This window comes from Puma concolor, chromosome B3, assembly GCF_028749965.1.
Source record: "Puma concolor isolate L17-30 chromosome B3, mPumCon1.1.hap2, whole genome shotgun sequence".
In the NCBI taxonomy this organism is placed as follows: Eukaryota; Metazoa; Chordata; class Mammalia; order Carnivora; family Felidae; genus Puma; species Puma concolor.
In genome coordinates, this window is record NC_141672.1 from 115,729,460 (window position 1) to 115,752,260 (window position 22,801).

The 22,801-nt window shown below is 39.1% G+C and overlaps 2 protein-coding genes across 3 annotated transcripts in view; both read left to right on the plus strand.

Moving 5' to 3' along the window:
* LOC147580318 (transmembrane protein 202-like) overlaps positions 1-22,801 on the plus strand; it is a 68,667-nt gene that overhangs the window by 20,118 nt on the left and 25,748 nt on the right. Inside the window, exon 1 of one of the 2 annotated variants that reach the window (XM_086711156.1) lies at positions 101-195. The exons of the other annotated variant lie outside the window; for it this stretch is intronic. The gene's annotated coding sequence lies outside the window, so the exon portion shown is untranslated. Of the gene's footprint in view, positions 1-100; positions 196-22,801 lie in introns of those variants that run through there. 2 annotated transcript variants of the gene reach the window in all.
* Positions 5-13,254, plus strand: TMEM202 (transmembrane protein 202). Its single transcript, XM_025919175.2, has 5 exons — positions 5-142; positions 363-618; positions 8,004-8,153; positions 8,493-8,624; positions 9,095-13,254. Exons 1-5 carry the CDS (start codon positions 5-7, stop codon positions 9,289-9,291), a joined length of 873 nt encoding a protein of 290 aa, XP_025774960.2. The 3' UTR covers positions 9,292-13,254.

Sequence of the window (22,801 nt, forward strand, 5' to 3'; positions counted from 1 at the left end):
GCACATGTGGGAGGTGCTGAGACAAATTCCGTGGCAGTTACAAAGCGAACTGGCTGCCAAGATGGAGAGCAGGGAACAAATGGCCTTGACCTTCTATAATCCTAAGGTTCCCAAAATTAAGGGGAACCGGCACTACCAAAGGGTGAGGAGGTACCTAATTGTAGGTCAGATGGGAGGAAGAAGACTTACTTAAAGGTGGGTCTAGATAGAGTATCCTAAAGAAAGAGAAAAGATCACCCTGGGTAGGGATAGACAGCCACAGATCAAGCCCACATGGAGACACTTAAGGTAGAGATGAGTAGGAGCCCCTGGGGATCAATGGTTATCTTTTTGGGTAGGCAATATTTCCCTCATCCTTGTAGCCTACCCTCCCCGTCAACAAATATCCGAATGCCTCAATGCCACCCCAGAGGCGGCAGCAGCATGTGAATCAGACACACATCTACATCCGAACGTTCTGTGGCAGCCTGTGTGGTTTTGGTTTCCTAATGGTGATCTGCATGTCCCCACTGAACTGGGTGAGGTTCCTGGTGACCAAGAATGGCTTTGAGCTCTACGCAGGACTCTGGATCACATGCAACTATGAGCTGTGCTGGAGCCACACACCCAAACCACCCTGTGAGTTCCACCAAATTAAACACCACAGGCCCCACAGTTCCAGAGCTTTCTGCCATGTTGGCCCTTCATCTTTCCTCCTCCAAGATCTCTTTGCCCTCACTTCTCCAAGTCCAGGATGGATCTCAGCCAAATTGTGAATGTAGCCATCCTTTTCTTTGGTGTTCTCAGTGTAACCTTTCCCAACTCAGTAGTTGATACTCTCTTTACTTTCTGGGAAGAACCCATTGGGCCTTTATAAGCTGTCCCTGTGAAGCAGTATGGTTGGTTATTCTAACATCACTTGCAGAAATAGATGTAATTGATCATAACCGGGAAACAAAGCAAGGTGTCTCAGCCTCCATCAGATTTAATTTTTAAGGTCAGTGTGTTCTTCTGCCAACAGTAGAAGAGAATGTAAATGCATGTCAGATAAGGGTGTATAACAAATGCTAGCTATTTAGAGTAAATTATTAATGTCAAATTTTATGTGAACTTAAGCAGATCTGAAAATGCAATATAAAACATTGAAAAATAAGTTTCTAGGGCTAGAAGATACCATATGCATGAGTTTTTCAATCAGAAGCAACACTTAGAGGAAAGACAGAACTACACGAAACAGTTTTCCCATTATCCACAAGAGATACAGATAAGCAGAGGCTCCAGATGCTGGATGTGGGGTTGGAGGGGTTGCACCTAGGCTCAGACCTGAGCTGAAGCATCTATGACATGTGGAACTCAAGGGCAGGACCCAAACACAAGATCTTGAGAAGGAACTAAAATCAAAGGCAGGCAGACAATTCAAGTGCACCTTCAACTTAAAAGAAAAACTAAAGAAAATATTTGCAACAAATATGAAAGATAAAAGGCTAATGGCCTTAATATTTTAAAATGTATATTATTAATAAAAAGGCAAATACTCAAATAAATTCTTTTTTTAAAATTTTTAAAATATTTTATTTATTTTTGATAGAGAGAGACCGAGCACAAGTGGGGGAGGGGCAGAGAGAGAGGAGACACAGAATCCGAAGCAGGCTCCAGGCTCTGAGCTGTCAGCACAGAGCCCGATGCGGGGCTCAAACCTATGAACCATGAGTTCATGACCTGAGCTGAAGTTGGTTGCCCAACCAACTGAGCCACCCAGGCGCCCCTCAAATAAATTCTTGATAACCAGACAATTCACAGAACAAAAACTAAAAATGTTTAGTAAACATAGGTAAAACTATTTTAACCATAATAAATCATTAAAGAAAGGCAAATCAAATGAACAGTAAGATAAGATTTTTCAAACGCGACATTAGCAGAGATTTTTATTTATTTATTTTTTTTTTAAATTTTTTTTTTTCAACGTTTATTTATTTTTGGGACAGAGAGAGACAGAGCATGAACGGGGGAGGGGCAGAGAGAGAGGGAGACACAGAATCGGAAACAGGCTCCAGGCTCTGAGCCATCAGCCCAGAGCCGACGCGGGGCTCGAACTCACGGACTGCGAGATCGTGACCTGGCTGAAGTCGGACGCTTAACCGACTGCGCCACCCAGGCGCCCCTAGCAGAGATTTTTAAATGATGATACACAATGCTGGACACTCTCATATACACTGGGGACCATGTAAATGGCTATAACCAAAGCAATATGATTATGTGTATCCAGAGATTTACACTCACAAATTCCATTTCTAGAGAAATGGAGTAAAAGATACAGGCATAAAAATTAAACTGCAATATTTATGTAATCATGCCCAGGTTAAAATTTAGGACTTGAAGATTATTAAAATTTTAATGAATGAGAGTCTTGGAATTTTGTCACTTACAGTAGCAAATAGTTTATTTCTCAGAACCTGGATATTACCTATGAGGCCAACTGTTAATGATTTAGAGGTGGTCAACTGAGTCCTTTAAGTACACAATTTTAAGTCAAGTATCTATCCTGTTTGCAACGTTAACTAAGTTCTAATTCTAGGATCAGTAAGTAGTCCGCAGTTCTCATAATGAATTTCCCAAATGTTATGAGTGTGTTCAGCTCTCACTAATCTGTTATGTTACTACTGCCCAAAACACTATTGTCCAAATTCAAGAACTTTAAACTTTTACCTACTAATTGCAAGAATTTAGCCCCCTTTCCCATGGAAAGGTGTTTTCAGGATCATCCCAGTCAATGATTCTTGACTTCAGAGCACCATCAGGTAGGATATAAAAGCTACTAAGACTGGAAAGAATACTACCCTACTGGAAAGCAGTAATGTCATTTCTGTGAGTTTCATGGGGACTCTCTAAGATGGGCTCAAGAATGTGTGTGTTCATGTTCCTCTGTCGTGGAGTTACATTAGGCCATTGTGCCTCTGCCTCTGATTTCACCTGGTTCTAGATGATTGATAGCCTCTCTGCTGTAGCAGTTGCTAACAGAATGGAGAAGGGGTGGGGAGTAGGGGACACCATCCTTCACTTTTATTCTAGGTCTCAAGTGTGGAACAGACCCTTCTGTTAACTCCCCTGTAGCATAGGTGAGATCAAACCATAATATAAAGGAATGTTTTGCCATAGAGAGTAGGTTGGACCATTTGGAAGACTGTGGAGAAAGAAGATTAGGTCTTTTAGTCAAAGCAGTGGACCCTCCAAGCCAGGGCCTGAGAACCATTGCACAATAAACAAGGCCAAGCTGTGTGAGGAACCTAAATCTTAAGTTGATTTCACAGCCTCCTCTCCCAGGTGCTAGGTCTCCATCTTTTCCATTCCAAAACCACCTTCTTTTCCATGAGGCTGGGGAAGTTTTGTCCTGGCCTTATGTGACTGGAATAAAAGTTTTGTCTTGGCCTTATGGCAACAACATGGAGGTTTAGATCTGACTAAATAAGTGGGCTGACTCCTCAGCAGCACCTTCTTCATTCTCAAAATCCATAGCCACACCCCACCTGCACTCACTCAGTCTGGCTCCTTCATAGTTAAAAGGAGCTAGCCCTTTCGGAGCACTGTCTCCCTATTCTGGCTTTGATTTTTGCTGAAGGACCTAGGGTGCAGTAAGAGGAATCCCACCCCCAAATCTCTTTGGCACAGCTGAGTACTAGGTGCTTAGCTTTTCCTATGGCTGGCTTCTCTCCTATGCTTCTTTCTTCTCACGTCATCTTGGCTTCCCCATTGATTCCTTCCAGAGTGTCAACAGCTGTAAAGGAAAAGAGCATCTAGTGTTAACTAAGCTTATTTGTTCACAAGAGCAAGGTGGCTTATAGCCCTGGCCCTCTCACTTTCCAAAACCTCCTGGACCAAGTTTTACTTTCATAACAATAGAAGGAGATCTTGCCCAGCCCAAACTACTGAATGGTGAGTGTTCCCAATTCACTGAGAATCATTACTGCTTTCCAGTATGGTAGTATCCCTTCCAGTCTTGGTAGCTTTTATGTCTTACCTGATGGTGCTCTGAAGTACAGAATCACTGACTGGGATGATCCTGAGAACACCAGCAAGGATCTTATCAAGCTTTTCGCGTGATGTGGGCTTCTTAGTCTCCAAATTGAGAATGACATCCCCTCTCTTCCCAGGGCATTAGCTTCATTGCCTTTAGCAAACTGGGAGGTTTGCCTTGCTATTCCTGCAACCTAAGGCCATAAAAGAATATTACTAAGGAAATCTTCAGCAGTGTTTTGATACATGTGACCTACGTGGGTGTTCCTTATATCTAGGGCACTTCTCTTTCCCTGGACCAAAACTTCTTACTGACAAGTAGGGCCTTTTGTAACATAGGTCCTAAGATCTTTGAAACTTTGACAAGTAAGCTACTGTAAAAACTGATGTTTAAAAGCTGAAATAGCTTTTGGTTTTATAGGAGATGGAGACTTGAATTCAGCTTTAGGATGTTTGTTTTGTTTTGTTCAATGAATTAGGAAAAAAACTATGAAGTTAACCAAATGTGCAGCCATTTTATACTATGGAGTTAAGTGTTTAGTTTGGTCAGATAATTAGTTGTATATAATTATTACTAGTAGACTTGCTTCCTTTTGGGGTGAGATTATTCTATGCTGCAAATCTTCAGTTGTTCCTTTGGAGTTGTGAGTGATCTTGTTCATGTGGTTTCAGGAGATAAGGAGCCAAAATAGAGAAGATTGTAAGAAAAACATGAAGTCAATTCTTCCTCTCATGGTGGAGGAAAGGCGGGCTGTAACATATCTTAGACAGAACTTACACTGAATATCTTAGTGCACTTTTGTGTTTTAATGATCAGATTTCATTTGAACTAGTATAAGCTATAGAGTGAACTTATTTATTCAGAAGAATCTCATAGACTCCCAAAGGCAGGAAGTTTGCTGTACCTTAGGAAATTCCAGACAAGACCGGGGTCTCTGATGAAGAAAATCAAGCCTGCCAGTCACTCAGTCTCTCTAGAGCTGCATTGTCACTCATCTTAGTTTACACTTTGTCACTACAGCTCAGTTTCTCTTGTTAGTGTGCAAATCCTAAAAAGTGAGATCCCAGTCTAGCTTTGTATCTTCTTGGCTCAAACAAGCAAAAGAGGAAATTAACATGAATCAGTCTCAAATCCAAATTTCCAAGCATAAGAATCAAATTAGTCCAATATGGGTCAGAGCCCATTCCTTGGTCCAATTAGCTATAGTCAGGGGACTATAGGCAAGGGCTACTAGGTCTAGTTGGGGGCAGTGGGCTAAATACCATGAACGATGCCTATCACACTGGGCTTCATGAAGCTCAATGTAGGCTGATGGTTCTTACTGGCTACATATCCTGCTAATTCTGAAACCCAGGTTTCAGAAAATGTGTTGCTTTGGGGTCATCATGTTTTAATGTGGCTAATTTGTTTGGGCCACAGAACAACTCACCTCTGTGGGTAGGGGTGTGGTTTCTTTTCATGGACTTTCCTATTATTGATGATGTAAGTGGTGAGTTCTAGAGAACGAAGTAAAACTTAAGAGTCAAATCTTAAATTGGGATAAGCTTTAACATATTTTCTTCTCTCTGGGTTACCTGGAAGCCGGACTGTGATTCTCAGACATAAAAGTTCTGAGAGAACTTTTAGTGGTAGAGCCCATCTGGCTTAAGAAAGGAAAAAAGCTAGACAAGGAGGCACCCCCTAAAGGATACTGAAGACATTGCAGGGTCTGCAGTATCAGAAGAACTATATTTACTCGCAATCGTGTGTTATCCTCTATTTCTTTTTTTTTCCAAGTTTTTATTTAAATTCCAGTTAGTTAAAATACAGAATAATATTAGTTTCAGGTGTACAATCTAGTGATTCATCACTTCCATACATCACCCGGTGTTCATCACAACAAGAGCACTCCTTAATCCCCGTCACCTATTTAATCCATCCCCCAACTACCTCCTCTCTGGTAACCATCCATTTATTCTCCATAGTTAAGAGTCTATTTCTTCGTATGCCTCTTCGCTTCTCTTTTCTTGTTTGTTTTGTCTCTTAAATTCCACATGTGAGTGAAATCGTATGGTATTTTTCTTTCTCTGACTAATTTCACTTAACATAATACTCTCTAGCTCCATCCATGTCATTGCAAATGGCAAGATTTCATTCCTTTTTATGGCTAAGTAATATTCTGCTGTGTGTGTGTGTGTGTGTGTGTGTGTGTGTGTGTGTGCGTGCATACATACATACCACATCTTCTTTATTCATTCATCAATCGATAGATACTTGACACTTGGGCGGTTTTCATAATTTGGCTATTGTAGGTAACGCTGCTATAAACATCAGGTGCATGTATCTTAAAACATTGCTGTGGGAGTTAAGGGAAGGATCTGCTTGATATTAGGGAGATGTTAGGAAAAAGCAATGTTTAGCATGCCCCTTCTCTCTTACCAACATCCAATCTGCAGAGAGCAGAGATCTTGAGCCAGGAGATGAGAGAAGTGGCGTTATGGCATTTGGGTAAGGGCTTTGGAACAAAAGGATGTTAGCAGGCCTGTCCCTGAGCAAATGTGACGCAGGACCTTGAGGGACTCTCAGGAAAGAAAAAAAAAAAAAGAAAGATATTTTTAGGGATTGAAATTCCTACAATCCAGAAAATTCAGGCTTGAAATCTTACAAGAGAGGAGTTCAAGTAAATGGACGTCGTTTTGTGGTCAAATGCAAGATAAGGCCTGTACAAGCCAGATCTACTTGGAAGAGAAAAAACAAATAGAAACAAACTACCTGTCCAAAAACAGTTAAGTCATTAAGTAAAATATGTTAATATGATAAGCTCCTTGGTAGCCATTAAAAATGATGTATACAGGGGTGCCTGGGTGCCTCAGTTAAGTAACCAGCTCTCGATTTCAGCTAAGGTCTTGATCTCCTGGTTCGTGGGCTTGAGCCTCGCTCTCTCTCTCAAAAATAAATAAATAAACATTTTTAAAAATTAAAAAAAAAATGAAAATGATGTTTACAACAGGTGATTTGGAGGATAATCTTACCATATAATCTTAAGAAAAAATTCACTTGATATGCAGTATCATATCCACTCAGTACAGAGGGTAGAAAAATACTGGAAAGAAATAACATAAAATGCTAGCAGTAGTAGCTGCCTCTAGGTAGTGGGCTTGTGGCTGATTTTCTTCCTTATATTGAACATGTATTACTTTTATTTATTTAAAAAATGTTTTTAATGTTTATTTATTTTTGAGAGACAGAGCACAAGCAGGGGAGGGGCAGAGAGAGTGGGAGACACAGAATCTGAAGCAGGCTCCAGGCTCTGAGCTGTTAGCACAGAGCCCCAGGCAGGGTTCGAACCCACGAACTGTGAGATCATGACCTGAGCCAAAGTCGTATGCTTAACCGACTGACCCACCCACATGCCCCCATGTATTACTTTTAGAATTAGAATTAGGAACAAGAAAATGGTTTAATCTGTGTTGTGATGTTAGAGTCATGTTTCCTATAAGCTAGTTTACATCTAGGTTAATGTGTTAACGCACCCAGAACTATTTGTATGTTTAGTTTTATAATGAAGGCTTTGCCTTCACAGTAAATAAATTCCAAGTATCAGTGAAAAGCTGGGAAACGGGAACCTGGGTGGCTCAGTCAGTTACGTGTCTGACTCTTCATTTCAGCTCTGGTCATGATCTCACAGTTCTAGCCCCATGTGGGACTCAGCGCTGATAGCTCAGAGCCTGCTTGGGATTCTCTTTCTCTCTCTCTCTCTCTCTCTGCCCTTCCCATGCATGTGCTCTCTCTCTCTCTCTCTCTCTCAAAAATAAATAAATAAACTTGAAAAATTAAAAAGAAAATCTGGGAAATAAGATCCTTATTTATGCCCTGGACGCCACATAGTAAGCTCTGTTTCATCCTCCCTAGTCCTCACTCCCTTTTCTAAGACTCTATCTGGTTTTCTTAAGAAAACCCTGCTGGACTACCCAGACCTTGCTGGCCCCCTGCTGGACTACCCAAGCCTTTCCTTTCTCATTCTCCTTGGCAGATTACCTTCAATATTCCAGGACTTTCTTCCTCATCTCTATCTTCTCCATACTCGTTGCCCTTGGCTGGCTCATCAACTCTTGCCTGCCTAGAAGAGGAAGTACGAACACCAACTTCGATCTGAAGATATCCATACTGAGCTTCATCTCAGGTACAGACCTAGACTGGCAGGGAAATGCCAGGGTAAAACTGTCAAATGAATCAAGATTCTCTGTGGGGCTTTTATTCTCTTTTTCTTGTCCCTTTCCTCTTCTTCAGTATCACATCAAGTTGCCAGCTTCCGGCCCTGTCTTACTGCATAAAACACACTTTAACTGACTTATACCAGGGGGAAGGGAGAGGCCCCTTTCTCTTTCCCATATTGGTCAAGCCCTAAATTTTAATCTTGCTGTGCATATGGCGTGGAGGTAGAAGAAGACTTGGGGGGGGTGCGTGGTCAAGGAAGACTGAAGACACTGATGGGTTGTGACATCTTTTCTTTTGGTCCTAGCCATCTCCTTGCTCCTCTGCCTTATCCTGTTTCTGGCACAGGTTTACAGGCATACTAAGGATGCCTTGGAGCCAGATCTCCTATGGGCCTATCATATTAATTGGTGGAGTGACTTCTTATTCACGTTTTCTGGTGAGTCAGTCCCCTGTCTTTTGCTAGAAGGATAGAAGAAGAAACCACTTCTTGAAGGCAAGGTAGAATTTAGGAGAAATAGAAGAAATGACTGTTCCTATCCGGAACATTTATACATGGAGAGGCAGAGTGGTATGGCAAAGAAAGTATGGATTTTGAAGTCTGGAAACCTGGATTTAGTAACCTGTTCTACCATTAACTGAGGCAGGCACAGGTTGACTGACTTGCCTAAGACCACACAGAAAGTTGTGGAACTATCATTTGAATCTAGGAGGTTCAAGCTTTGTCTTCACCATGTGAGATAATGCAATGGGAGCACAGGAGGGTAAAGTAACTGTGCTGGGGGAGAGAAGGGTTGGCTTCACTAAGAAGAGGTCTTTAGAACCTCTTCTAAAGCATCACTAAGAATTTTGAAAGCCAAAAGACCATCTGTCTACTGAAACTCACCTCAAATTCTTCTCCTCCTTTAGGGATCATGTCCTTCCTCAACTACATAACTTTCAGATTTCCTCCCCTTGATCAAAATGTCACCGCGAGTCCCACGGAGAAGTCAAGGCTGGGGGTTGGTCCAGTGACCAAAGAATTACCTGCTGAAGATGAAGGGTTAAGGTCTGATATAGAAGCTCCAACTGAGGAAGAGAAAACAGCCCCCGAAGCAGAACCGTGATGGTGATAGGAAAACCCAACTACTGCTTGTTTTAAAAACAGAAGAGGGGCTGAGTTGGAAATGATTGTGTAGATTCTAGGAAACTCTCCTAATGTCATGTCCATGCTATTGAAGGAGATAGCAGTAAAGCTATCTTTTGTGTGCACTGGACCCAAAATATGTATTATAGAAATAAAAGAAAATAATAAAAATCCATTTAAGAAAAAAAATTTTTTTAAGTTTATTTATTTTTGAGAGAGAGAGAATCAGAGGGGCAGAGAGAGAATCCCAAGCAGGCTCCGCGCCATCAGCATGGAGCCTGATGCAGGGCTCGCACTCACTAACTGTGAGATCATGACCTGAGCCAAAGTTGGGCACTTAGCCAACTGAGCCATCCAGGCTCCCCAAGAAAAAATTTCTAAGATAAAACATCTGTGGTTAGAATCACGAATGAAAGAAACTAGCAGTAGGTGCAGTGTGTGGATTAGAGATGTCTTTGGGCATCAGGGATCTTACAGAGCAGAATGACCCATAGAGAAAGATGTCATCTAGAGGAAGATGCCATCTAGAGAAAGATATCATCTAATTCTGCTTGAAAATTTCTTTTCTTTATTATACGTGGCCTATACTGTTGAATCTGAATTGCAGATCATTGCCAGCAATGGAATAAACATCAGTAGAAATAATGCTTATCATCCATAGGTACTGAAAGGTGCTGGGGTGGGAGGTGGGTTCTGGGGAATCCATGAGGTCCAATTTCCTATGAGGACTGGTCATTTGAAACCTTTACAGTCTATTATGTGAACCCACTGCTTCTCCCTAGGCTGAGAGATATCTTAACCAGGCCTCCACAAACTTCTGAAACTGTGCACAAAATTTGTGGATGCCCTTTTCTGTGAAGAGAGCCACAGACTCCATCAGATTTTTGATAGGCCTGTGACTCTTTTGATTCCTGTTACTCAGTTTTGTTTTAATGAGCCAAATGAGGCTAAAGGGCTTTCTTCGGCCTAAGTATATAGATGTGGACCAAGTTAAAAGGTTTTACCCCATAAAACTAAGTAAGGCAATCACATAGGTCTTTCAATGGCTAAAGATCCCTTTCAAACCCAGACCTCATTCCATGCAGAAAGTCCCTGACATTCATTTTGTTCTTTATTCCTTTAGTAGCTGCCACTACTACTCTACTGGTTGAGGTGCATACTTCTCCCCCAACCTGGCAGTGGAATGGACTATAGTGCCCAGCTTGAACCCCTTTCTGCTCTTAAAGATAAGCTTTTGGGTCCTTTTGGTTTAATTTAAAGATTTACTGGTAACTTCTGTAGAAAACAAACATAACAGCATGGAGCAATTATGTAGGGTTTTTTGGGTTTTTTTTTGTTTGTTTTTTTTGCCTTTTTAAGATAATTTTATTTGAGTGGTTCTTACAATTCATGTAGTGTTTTTTTTTAATGTTTTTATTTACTTATTTATGAGAGAGACAGAGACAGAATGCAAGTGGGTTAGGGGCAGAGAGAGAGGGAGACACAGAATCCAAAGCAAGTTCCAGGCTCTGAGCTGTCAGCACATAGCCCAACGGTGGGGCTTGAACTCACGAGCTGTGCGATCATGACCTGAGCCGAAGTCGGCCACTCAACCGACTGAGCCACCCAGGCACCCCATAATTTATGTAGGTTTTATAATCCTGGTCCCTGATTAGAAATGCCCTAACATTCCCAGATAGTAACTGAAAGCCCATTAGGTTAATACCTTAGCTTTTATTCCTAAGGATAGGAGTTTAGCAGCATGTGCTTATGTGCACCCATCCATACAGACACCCATATACACACACAGACACACACACAGACACAGACGCATATATACACACACTTCATTTTGACCCTACCTTAGAAAACTCTCCATGTTGGCTCCTCTTCCTAACAGGTGGCCTTAGTTATGGCAGAATGACTGGTGCCTCCTTACCACAGGGGGCCTCATTTCAGAGGCTCCTCAGGCTATTCCTGAGACTTTGGTTGTAAGAACACACGTGTATTGAAGTCCAGCTCCTCATCTTCCCACGCCCCTCACACACTAAGCATACTCCACACATTGATGAATGAAGGATTCATTGAATTGATAAGCTTTATTTATAATTCAGTTTTACTACTTTAATTGTAAGACTAAACTGACAGTGAGCTAAGTACTGATGACTCTTCAGGAACCGGAAGTTTTAAGTGGGGTAAGAAGAAGGAAGTAGGTCTGAGTGAGAGTGGAAGATGTTAAATCATAAGAAAGTAACCATAAAGGGGCACCTGGTTGGCTCAGTTGGTTAAGCATCTGACTTTGGCTCAGGTCATGATCTCACGGTTCGTGGGTTTGAGCCCTGCATGGGGCTCTGTGCAGACAGCTCAGAGCCTGGAGCCTGCTTCAGATTTTGTGTCTCCCCCTCTCTCTGCCCCTTCCCCGCTCTCTCTCTCTCTCTCAAAATTAAATAAACATTAAAAAATTAAAAAAGAAAACAAAAGAAAGTAACTGTAAAAGCCCTGACTATTAGGAGATAATGGATAGTCATTATAACCAAGTTTTCTACTTTGCTAGCAGAGAATAATACTCTTATAAGAAACAGGCAACCTGCCGCGCCTGGGTGGCTCAGTCAATTAAGCATCTGACTCTTGATTTTGGCTCAGGTTACGATCTCATGGTTTGTGAGTTCCAGCCCTGCATCAGGCTCTGCGTGATGGTGCAGAGCCTGCTTTGGGATTCTCTCTCCCTCTCTCTCTTCCCCTACCCCACTTACTCTCTCTGTCTCAAAATAAATAAATAAACTTAAAAAAATAGAGACAACCTTTCATTGCTCCTTTAGAAGCTGAATGCTCTATTTTCTTCTTTCTCTGTCTTTGCTTGTAGAAAATTCCTTAAAAAGCTTAAGTGGATTTCCAATAAGATAGCTCAGTAAATCACCCTTCCATACCTTCCCTCTGCTCCAAATACATTGCCTGATAGATGAAATGGAGGGAGAAGGAGAGGGAGAGTGAGGGAGAAGGTGGGACAGGGCGGGAGGGAGAAAGATAGATTGAGAAGTATAGCCAGGTCAAAACAAGACAAGCATTTTCACAGAGCAGAAAAATGACCAAAACACAAGGCCGTAATTTGAGTTAAGCCATAGATTTAATGAGCTCAAAGTCCAAAAGTAATATGGAAGTAAACAGCAAGACAACTCCTGTAGGGTGAAAAGAGTTAAAGTGCTTCTCAAGACATGGACTAGAGGTAGGTTCATGACTCTAGCTCAAACTAGGGACTTATGGAAAGCTGCCAAGGACTGACTGGGACTACAGCTTACTTGGAACCATACACTCGAAGAGGTAAAAGGACACAAACACACCCTTGCTCAATTGAGCAGGCCATTCGTTCATTAACTGGCTCTGTAACATTCCCTGACAACATAGCAGAACAAGAAATCTGAAATATCATATTTATGAGACCTGAGTCTGGACTGGGGAACTTGGCTAAAGAAAGGAAACCCAAACCCATTGGATGGTATGAACATAAAAGGAGAGAAAGAAACAAGAGACAACAACAAAAAACTTTGTGCCTGCAAACAGGAATTCCAAACATGTAAAGAAATGTTCAGAAAAAATTCGAAGTCCACAATCAGAATATGGATTCATTTCAGATTAATTTGGAGCATAGTATTATAGAGACTTTAAATATTCTTAGGCTACATGAAGAGATATATGACAGAATCATAGATTATAAAAAATGACCCCAAACTATGAAACAAAAATAGATGGAAATCATAGAAATGAAAAATATAAGTCATTAAAATAAAAAATATAATAGTAATTATATAAAAAAAATATAATAGTCATTAAAATAAAAAGCTCAATAAATTTAAAAAAATCTAAATAGTACACTAAATAAAAAGAGAAAATATTTTATTCTGGGGTATATCTAGAATATTTGCAAAAATTGACCAAGTAATATGTCTGAAAGAAAGTTTCAACAAATTTAAAAGGCTATAGGGGCGCCTGGGTGGCGCAGTCGGTTAAGCGTCCGACTTCAGCCAGGTCACGATCTCGCGGTCCGTGAGTTCGAGCCCCGCGTCAGGCTCTGGGCTGATGGCTCAGAGCCTGGAGCCTGTTTCTGATTCTGTGTCTCCCTCTCTCTCTGCCCCTCCCCCGTTCATGCTCTGTCTCTCTCTGTCCCCCCCCCAAAATAAATAAATAAATAAATAAATAAACGTTGAAAAAAAATAAAAGGCTATAAATCAGTCTGTGTTTCTTGAACTCAATGACATCAAATTATAATTCAATAAAAATAATAATTTTTTAAAAATTCTATATGCTTTTGAGAACTAAAAAATGCTCCCTAAAAAATTCATGAGTAAAAAGGCAATCACAGTGGAAATGACAAAATATCTAGAACTAAACAATAAAAGAATGGCTACCATAAAACCCCACAGGTGCATTTATGTAAAATAAAAAATGAAAAATAGTTTAAAATAAATAACTATGCAGTCAACTCATGGACCTGAAAAAGAATAACTAAATAAACCAAAAGGAGAAGAAAGAAAAAATTTTTTAAGTAAACAGTAAAATATGAAAAAGTTTTTAAGTTCAAACAACCTAAAACCTAGCTCTTTGGAAAACAATAAAACAAAGGACAAACTATAAGCAAATCTAATTAAGAAAAAAAAGAAAAACTATAAATAAATAGTATCAGGAATGAAAAGAACTGCTAAAGTAGTCTGTACATTATAGATTATATAATTGGTTTGTGTATTATATATTTTTATATATTTATATATAATATAACATATTATAGATATGTTACTCAAGCATATTTTGTTGTTTAAAATTTGTTTCTTTGGTGTTGGTTGTTATTTGTCTTCTCTCATTTCTGATTTTATTTGGGTCCCTTCTCTTTTCTTTTTTTTTTTTTTTCTTTTTTTTTTTTTAAATTTTTTTTTTTCAACGTTTTTTATTTTTGGGACAGAGAGAGACAGAGCATGAACGGGCGAGGGGCAGAGAGAGAGGGAGACACAGAATCGGAAACAGGTTCCAGGCTCTGAGCCATCAGCCCAGAGCCCGACGCGGGGCTCGAACTCACAGACCGTGAGATCGTGACCTGGTTGAAGTCGGACGCTTAACCGACTGCGCCACCCAGGCGCCCCTCTCTTTTCTTTTTGATAAGTCTGGCTAGAGGTTTGTCTATCTTATTAATTCTTTCAAAGAACTAGCTCCTGGTATCATCAATCTGTTCTATTTTTTTTAATTTTTTAAATGTTTATTTATTTTTGAAAGAGAGATAGAGTGCGCACGGGGGAGAGGCCAAGAGAGAGGAAGACACAGAGTCCAAAGCAGGCTCCAGGCTCTGAGCTGTCAGCACAGAGCCCAACGTGGGGCTCAAACTCACGAACCATGAGATCATAACCCTAGCCGAAGTCAGATGCTTAACCGACTGAGCCACCCAGGCGCCCCTGTTCTATTTTTTTTTTTTTTTTTTTTTTTTTTAGTTTCTATACCATTTTTCTCTGCTCTCATCTTTATTATTTCCTTCTTTCTGCTGGCTTTAGGCTTCATTTGTTGTTCATTATCTAGATCCTTTAGGTTTAAGTTTAGATTGTTTATTTGAGATTTTTCTTGCTTCTATGTAGCAATTCTATCCAGCAATACCTGGATGTACTAAGACTGCTTTTGCTGCCGTCCCAAAGGTTTTGGACCATTGTGTTTTCATTTTCATTTGTTTCCGTGTGTTTTTTTAATTTCTTCTCTGATTTCCTGGTTGACCCATTCATTCTTAATAGGATTTTCTTTAACTACCATATATATGTGATTTTTCCAAATTTTTTTCTGGTGGTTTATTTCTAGTTCCATAGCACTGTGGTCAGAAAAGTTGCATGTTATGACTTCAATCTTTCTATATTTGTTGAGACCTGTTTGGTGACATAACGTGTGATCTATTCTAGGGAATACTCCATGTGGACTTGAAAAGAGAGTGTATTCTGCTGTTTTAGGATGAAATATTTTGAATATATCTGCTAAGTCCGTCCATCTGGTCCAATATGTCATTCAAAGCTATTGTTTCCTTTTTTATTCTCTGTTTAGATGATCTGTCCATTGACATAAGTAGAATATTAAAATGGAATTTATTCCTGGATTGCAAGCGTGGTTCAATATTCACAAATCAATCAACATGATACACCAGATTAATAAAAGAAAGGCTAAGAACCATATGATCATGGGACTAAGAACCATATGATCAGTCGGTTAAGCATCCGAATCTTGATTTTGGTGCAGGTTGTGATCTCACAGTTGGTGAATTTGAACCACACATTGAGCTCTGCACTGTCAGTGCAAAGCTGCTTGGGATTCTCTCTCTCTGCCCCTCTCCCACTCTCTCTCTCTCTCTCTCTCTCTCAAAATAAGTAAGTAAACATTTAAAAAAGAAAAAAGAAAACCCTATGATCATTGCAATAAATGCAGAAAAATAATTTGACAAAGTACAATATCCATTCATGATAAAAACCTTCAACAAAGTAGGCTTAGAGGGAACATACCTCAACATAACAAAGACCATATATGAAAAAAAACTACAGCTAATATCATCCTAAATGGGAAAAAAAACTGAGAGCTTTTACTCTATGGTCAGGAACAATAGAAGTCCTAGCCACAACAATCAGACAATAAAAAGAAATAAAAGGTGTCTAAATAGGCAAGGAAGAAGTAAAACCTTCACTATTTGCAGATGACATGATACTACATAGAGAGAAAACTTGAAAGATTACACCAAAAAAACTGCTAGAACTGATACATGAATTCAGTAAAATTGTAGGATACAAAATCAATGTGTAGAAATCTGTTGCATTTCTATACACCAATAATGGAGCAGCAGAAAGATAAATTAAGGAATCACTCCAATTGCACCAAAAACAAGATGCCTAGAAATAAATCTAAAAAGAGGTGAAGGACCTATACTCTGAAAAAATATAAAATACTGAAGAAAGAAATTGAAGATGAAGCAAAGAAGTGGAAAGACATTCCATACTCATGGATTGCAAGAAAAAAATTTGTTAAAATGTCTATGCAACCCAAAGCAATCTACACTTTTAATGCAATCTCTATCAAAATAATATCAGCATTCTTCACAGAGCTAAAACAAACAATTCTAGAATTTGTATGGAACCAGAAAAGACCCTGAATAGCCAAAGCCACATTGAAAATGAAGAACAAAACTGGAGGTATCATAATTCCATATTTCAAGGTATACTACCAAGCTGTAGCAATTAAAACAGTATGGTACTGACACAAAAACAGACACATAGATCAATGAAACAGAATAGACAGTACAAAAATAAATCCACGATTATATAGTCAATTAATCTTCAACAAAGGAGGCAAGAGTAGCAATGGGAAAATGACAGTCTTTTCAACAAACATTGTTGGAAAAACTGGACAGAAACATGCAAAAGAATGAAACTAGACCACTTTCTTATACCACACACACACACAAAATTCAAAATGTATTAAAGACCTAAATATGAAACCTGAAACCATAAAAATCCTAGAATAGAACACAGACAGTAGTTTATTTGACATCCGCCATAGCAACTTCTTTCTAGATATGCCTCTCAAGGCAAGCAAAACAAAAGCAAAAATAAACTATTGGGACTTCATCAAAATGAAAAGTTTCTGCACGGTTAAGGAAACAACAAAACTAAAAGGCAACCTACAGAATGGTGGAAGATATTAACAAATGACATATTTGATAAAGGGTTAGTATCCAAAATATTATAAAACTCAACACCCCAAAAATGAATAATCCAATTGAAAATGGACAGAATACATGAATAGACATTTTACCAAAGAAGACTGTGCAGATGGCCAACAAACACATGAGAAGTTACTCGACATCACTGATCATCAGGGAAATGCAAATCAAAACTACAAAGTCACACCTCACACCTGTCAGAATGGATAAAATCAACAACACAAAAAACAACTGGTGTTGGCAAGGATGTAGCGAAAGGGGAATCCTCTTGCACTGTTGATAAGAATGCAACCTGATGCAACCACTGTGGAAAACAGTGTGAGGATTACTCAAAGGTTCTAAAAATAGAACTACCTTACCATCCAGCAATTGCCTACTAGGTATTTACCCAAAGGATACAAAAATACTGATTCAAAGGGATACATGCACCCTGATGTTTATAGCAGCATTATCAACAACAGCCAAATTATGGAAACAGCTCAAGTGTCCATCAACTGAAGAACGGATAAAGAAGATGTGATATATATTTATAATGCACTCAGCCATAAAAAAAAATGAAATCTTGCCATTTGCAATGACATGGATGGAGCTAGAGAGTATTATGCTAAGCGAAATAAGTCAGTCAGAAAAATACAAATACCATATGATTTAAATCATATGTGCAATTTAAGAAACAAAACAAAGTGAAAAAAAAGACAAACCAAGAAAGACTCTTTTTATTTTTATTTATTTTATTTTTTTAACGTTTATTCATTTTTGAGACAGAGAGAGACAGAGCATGAAAGGGGGAAGGTCAGAGAGAGAGGGAGACACAGAATCTGAAACAGGCTCCAGGCTCTGAGCTGTCAGCACAGAGCCCAACGCGGGGCTCAAACTCACAGACCGCGAGATCATGATCTGAGCCGAAGTCGGACGCCCAACCGACTGAGCCACCCAGGCGCCCCAAGGAAGACTCCTTTTTAAAAAAAATTAGTAGGTTCCACACCTAGCATGGAGCCCAATGTTGGGCTTGAACTCATGATCCTGAAATCAAGACCTGAGCTGAGATCAAGAATCAGTCAGATGCTCAACTAACTAAGCCACCCAGGTGTCCCAAGAGACTCTTAACTGAAGAGAATAAACTGATGGTTATCAGAGAGAGGAGCGGGGGGGATGGGTTAAATGGAGTGAACTTGTTGTGATGAGCACCAGGTGTATGGAAGTGTTGAATCACACTATATTGTACACCTGAAATGAATATTATACTGAATGTTAGGTAACTGGAATTTAAATAGAAATTTAAATTTTTTTTCTTTCTTACTACTCTTTATTTGAACCATTAAGTTATTGAATATGTAAATTAATCTGTGGATTCAGTGAAATTCCAAAGGAAGTCTGACACTTTTGTAGGGTTCTTTTGTGAAGAATGTCAGGTAGGTCCTAAAATTTAGGGCAGTTCATTCTCTTCTGCTTGCAAAGAATCAAAAAGAGCCAAGATAATTTTGAAAAATAAGAAGATGGAAACAATTACTCTAACCTATATGGAGGTGACTATTGTAGTCAAGACAGTGTGTTGTTGGCACAGATATAAACAAACAAATGGGACAGAATAGAAAATCTAGAGATGTGGAAATGTGATATATGATAGTGGTAGGATTAAAAAAAATAAATGAAGAAACTATGAACTATTCATAAATGAGGAAATTATGAACTATTCAAGTAGTAGGGTTGGTGCAACTGGTTAAACAGGGGGAAAAACATAAAACTAGAGCTTTGACCCATGATCATAGTTTTTTTTTAAAAAAAAGGAAGTCCAGAGAGTAAGGACCTAATGTGAAAAGCAAAACTTTAAAGACCTCCATACCCATCTGGAGGAAATGTGAGCCTCAAAAAGAATAATGAGGGGCGCCTGGGTGGCGCAGTCGGTTAAGCGTCCGACTTCAGCCAGGTCACGATCTCGCGGTCCGGGAGTTCGAGCCCCGCGTCGGGCTCTGGGCTGATGGCTCAGAGCCTGGAGCCTGTTTCCGATTCTGTGTCTCCCTCTCTCTCTGCCCCTCCCCCGTTCATGCTCTGTCTCTCTCTGTCCCAAAAATAAATAAACGTTGAAAAAAAATTTATAAAAAAAAAAAAGAATAATGACATTAATAGATTTTAACACTTTGAATTTTTTAAGAAATCCATGAGTTTGTAGTGACATTCAACAAAAGAGAGAAATGGTGAAAGGAGAAGGAAAAGAGGAGGCAGATTTTCTTTACAGAAATATGCCAGCCAATAAACATAGAAGGAATGACAGATGTTGAAAATCATTTTATAATCCCCAATATAATTCAGGCAAGAATCATAGTATATCATCATTAAGTAAAAAGTTACGGGAGAATAGTATATCATATTATCCCTCCACTGAATACTTATTAATTCCAAAGAGGAAATGTACAATGGGAAGATTTGGCAATCACAATCTTAACTAAGTGGTCAAGCTTGGCATCATCAAGAGAAGGATGAGTTAACATCACGTGCTTCATGATGTGAAACAGTGGGAGGTATACACCACCACCTGTGTGGGGGTTTTGCTAGAAATGTTTGACTTGAATACAATGATAGTCACACAAATTCAGAATGCATGGCCTTCTATAAGACAACTGACCCAAACTATTCAAGGATTTAATATCATGAAGAACAGAGGGAGGTGATAGGATTGTTCTAGCTGAAGGAGACTACAGACATAAAACAGATGAAATTCATTGATTCTGGATTTCTTTTTTTTAAATTTTATTTTCTTTTTAAAATTTACAGCCAAGTTATCTAGCATATAGTGCAACAATGATTTCAGGAGTAGGTTCCTTAATGTCCCTTACCCATTTAGATCACCCCTCCTCCCACAACCCCTCCATATTTAAAAGCCTCTTATATTTTGTCCCCCTCCCTGTTTTTATATTATTTTTGCTTCCCTTCCCTTATGTTCATCTGTCCTGTGTCTTAAAGTCCTCATATGAGTGAAGTCATATGATTTTTGTCTAATTTTGCTTAGCATAATGTCCCCTAGTTTCATCCATGTAGTTGCAAATGGCAAGATTTCATTCTTTTTGATTGCTGAGTAATACTCCATTGTATATATATACCACATCTTCTTTATCCATTCATCCATCGATGGACATTTGGGCTCTTTCCATACTTTGGCTATTGTTGGTAGTGCTACTATAAACATTGGAGTGCATGTGCCCCTTCAAAACAGCATACCTGTATCCCTTGGATAAATACCTACTAGTGCAATTGCTGGGTCATAGGGTAATTCTATTTTTAATTTTTTGAGGAACCTGCATATTGTTTTCCATAATGGCTGCATCAGTTTGCATTCCCATCAGCAGTGCAAAGGAGATCCTCTTTCTCTGCATCCTCACCAACATCTGTTGTTGCCTGAGTTGTTAATGTTAGCCATTCTGACAGGTGTGAGGTGGTATCTCATTGTGGTTTTGATTTGTATTTCCCTGGTGATGAGTGATGTTGAGCATTTTTTTAATTTTATTTTTTATTTTTTTTAATTTACATCCAAATTAGTTAGCATATAGTGCAACGATGATTTCAGGAGTAGATTCCTTAATGCCCCTTACCCATTTAGCCCATCCCCCCTCCCACAACCCCTCCAGTAACCCTCAGTTTGCTCTCCATATTTATGAGTCTCTTCTGTTTTGTCCCCCTCCCTGTTTTTATATTATTTTTGTTTCCCTTCCCTTATGTTCATCTGTTTTGTCTCTTAAAGTCCTCATATGAGTGAAGTCATATGATTTTTGTCTTTCTCTGACTAATTTCACTTAGCATAATACCCTCCAGTTCCATCCACGTAGTTGCAAATGGCAAGATTTCATTCTTTTTGATTGCCGAGTAATACTCCATTGTGTGTGTGTGTGTGTGTGTGTGTGTGTGTGTGTGTATCACATTTTCTTTATCCATTCATCCATCGATGGACATTGGACATTTGGGCTCTTTCCATACTTTGGATATTGTTGATAGTGCTGCTATAAACATGGGCGTTCACGTGTCCCTTCGAAACAGCACACCTGTATCCCATGGATAAATGCCTAGTAGTGCAATTGCTGGGTTGTAGGGTAGTTCTATTTTTAGTTTTTTGAGGAACCTCCATACTGTTTTCCACAGTGGCTGCACCAGCTTGCATTCCCACAAAAGAGATCCTCTTTCTCCACATCCTTGCCAACATCTGTTGTCACCTGAGTTGTTAATGTTAGCCATTCTGACAGGTGTGAGATGGTATCTCATTGTGGTTTTGATTTGTATTTCCCTGATGACGAGCGATGTTGAGCATTTTTTCATGTATCAGTTGGCCATCTGGATGTCTTCCTTGAAGAAGTGTCTATTCATGTCTTTTACCCATTTCTTCACTGGATTATTTGTTTTTTGGGGAGTTGAGTTTGATAAGTTCTTTATAGATTTTTGATACTAACCCTTTATCGGATATGTCATTTACAAATATCTTCTCCCATTCTGTCGGTTGCCTTTTAGATTTGCTGATTGTTTCCTTCGTTGTGCAGAAGCTTTTTATTTTGATGAGGTCGCAGTAGTTCATCTTTGCTTTTGTTTCCCTTGCCTCTGGAGATGTGTTGAGTAAGAAGTTGCTGAGGCCAAGGTCAAAGAGGTTTTTGCCTGCTTTCTCCTCAAGGATTTTGATGGCTTCCCATCTACTGGATTTCTTTTTTAGATGTATAAACATTTTTTGACAAATGGGGAAATTTGAGTGTAGAGAGTATATTGGGGATTGTATTGAAATCATTTGGTTTTTCTCAGGGTTATTAATGATGCTGTGGATGTATATGAAATACACTTGTTTCTAAGGAGATATGCTGAAATATTTTGAGGTGAAGTGTCATGATTTCTATACTCTCAGACGATTAAGCAAAAAGGAAAATGTATATATAAAGATAGAAATATAAAGCCAATGTGTTAAATTGTCAAATGTATTAATAGTTGGTATATATAGGCGAGGGGTATAAAGGTATTTATTTTACTGTTTTTCAACTCTTCTCTGTGTTTGAGATTTTGCAAAATACAAAAAGGTGAATTTTTTTAAAGTTTATTTATTTATTTTGGGGGGGGGACAGAGAGAGAGGGAGAGAGAGAGAATCCCAAGTAGCCTCTGTGCTATCAGTACAGAGCCTGACACAGGGGTCAAATTCACCAACCTCAAGATCATGACCTGAGCCTAAATCAGGAGTCAGAGGGTTAACCGACTGAGCCACCCAAGCACCTCTAGGAGTTTTAATTTTATTTATTTATTTATTTATTTATTTATTTATTTATTTATTTATTTATTTATTTGGGGGAGAGACAGAGAGAGCACATGTAAGTGGGGGGAGATGGGTAGAGGGAAAGAGAGAGAATCTCAAGCAGGCTCCATGGTCAGCATGGAGCCCAGCCGAGGGCTCGATCCCACAACCCTAGGATTATGACCTGACCCAAAACAAGAGTCCTATGCTTAATGGACTGAAGCACCCAGGTGCTCCTCGAAGTTTATAAGCCACAATGAGATTTATAAGGCACAATGAAAAATCTTCATAAATTTGACTAATTTAAAACTTCTGTACTACAAAATATAATAGAAGCAGTCAATGAAATAAGCCCATCTATAGGAAGATGTTATGTATATACATATATATATATATATATGTATGTATATATATATATGTGTGTGTGTGTATATATATATATGTGTGTGTGTGTGTGTGTGTGTGTGTGTGTGTGTATATCCAACAAAGGGTCAATATCCAGAATACTTAAAGAAATTCCATGTAAAGAA

Excerpts from the sequence above, each read along its gene's own strand:
- TMEM202 (XM_025919175.2), top strand. The coding sequence starts at position 5 with ATGTGGGAGGTGCTGAGACAAATTCCGTGGCAGTTACAAAGCGAACTG. Across the intron at positions 619-8,003 it reads CCACACACCCAAACCACCCT|ATTACCTTCAATATTCCAGG; the intron begins GTGAGTTCCACC and ends TCTCCTTGGCAG. Across the intron at positions 8,625-9,094 it reads CTTCTTATTCACGTTTTCTG|GGATCATGTCCTTCCTCAAC; the intron begins GTGAGTCAGTCC and ends CTCCTCCTTTAG.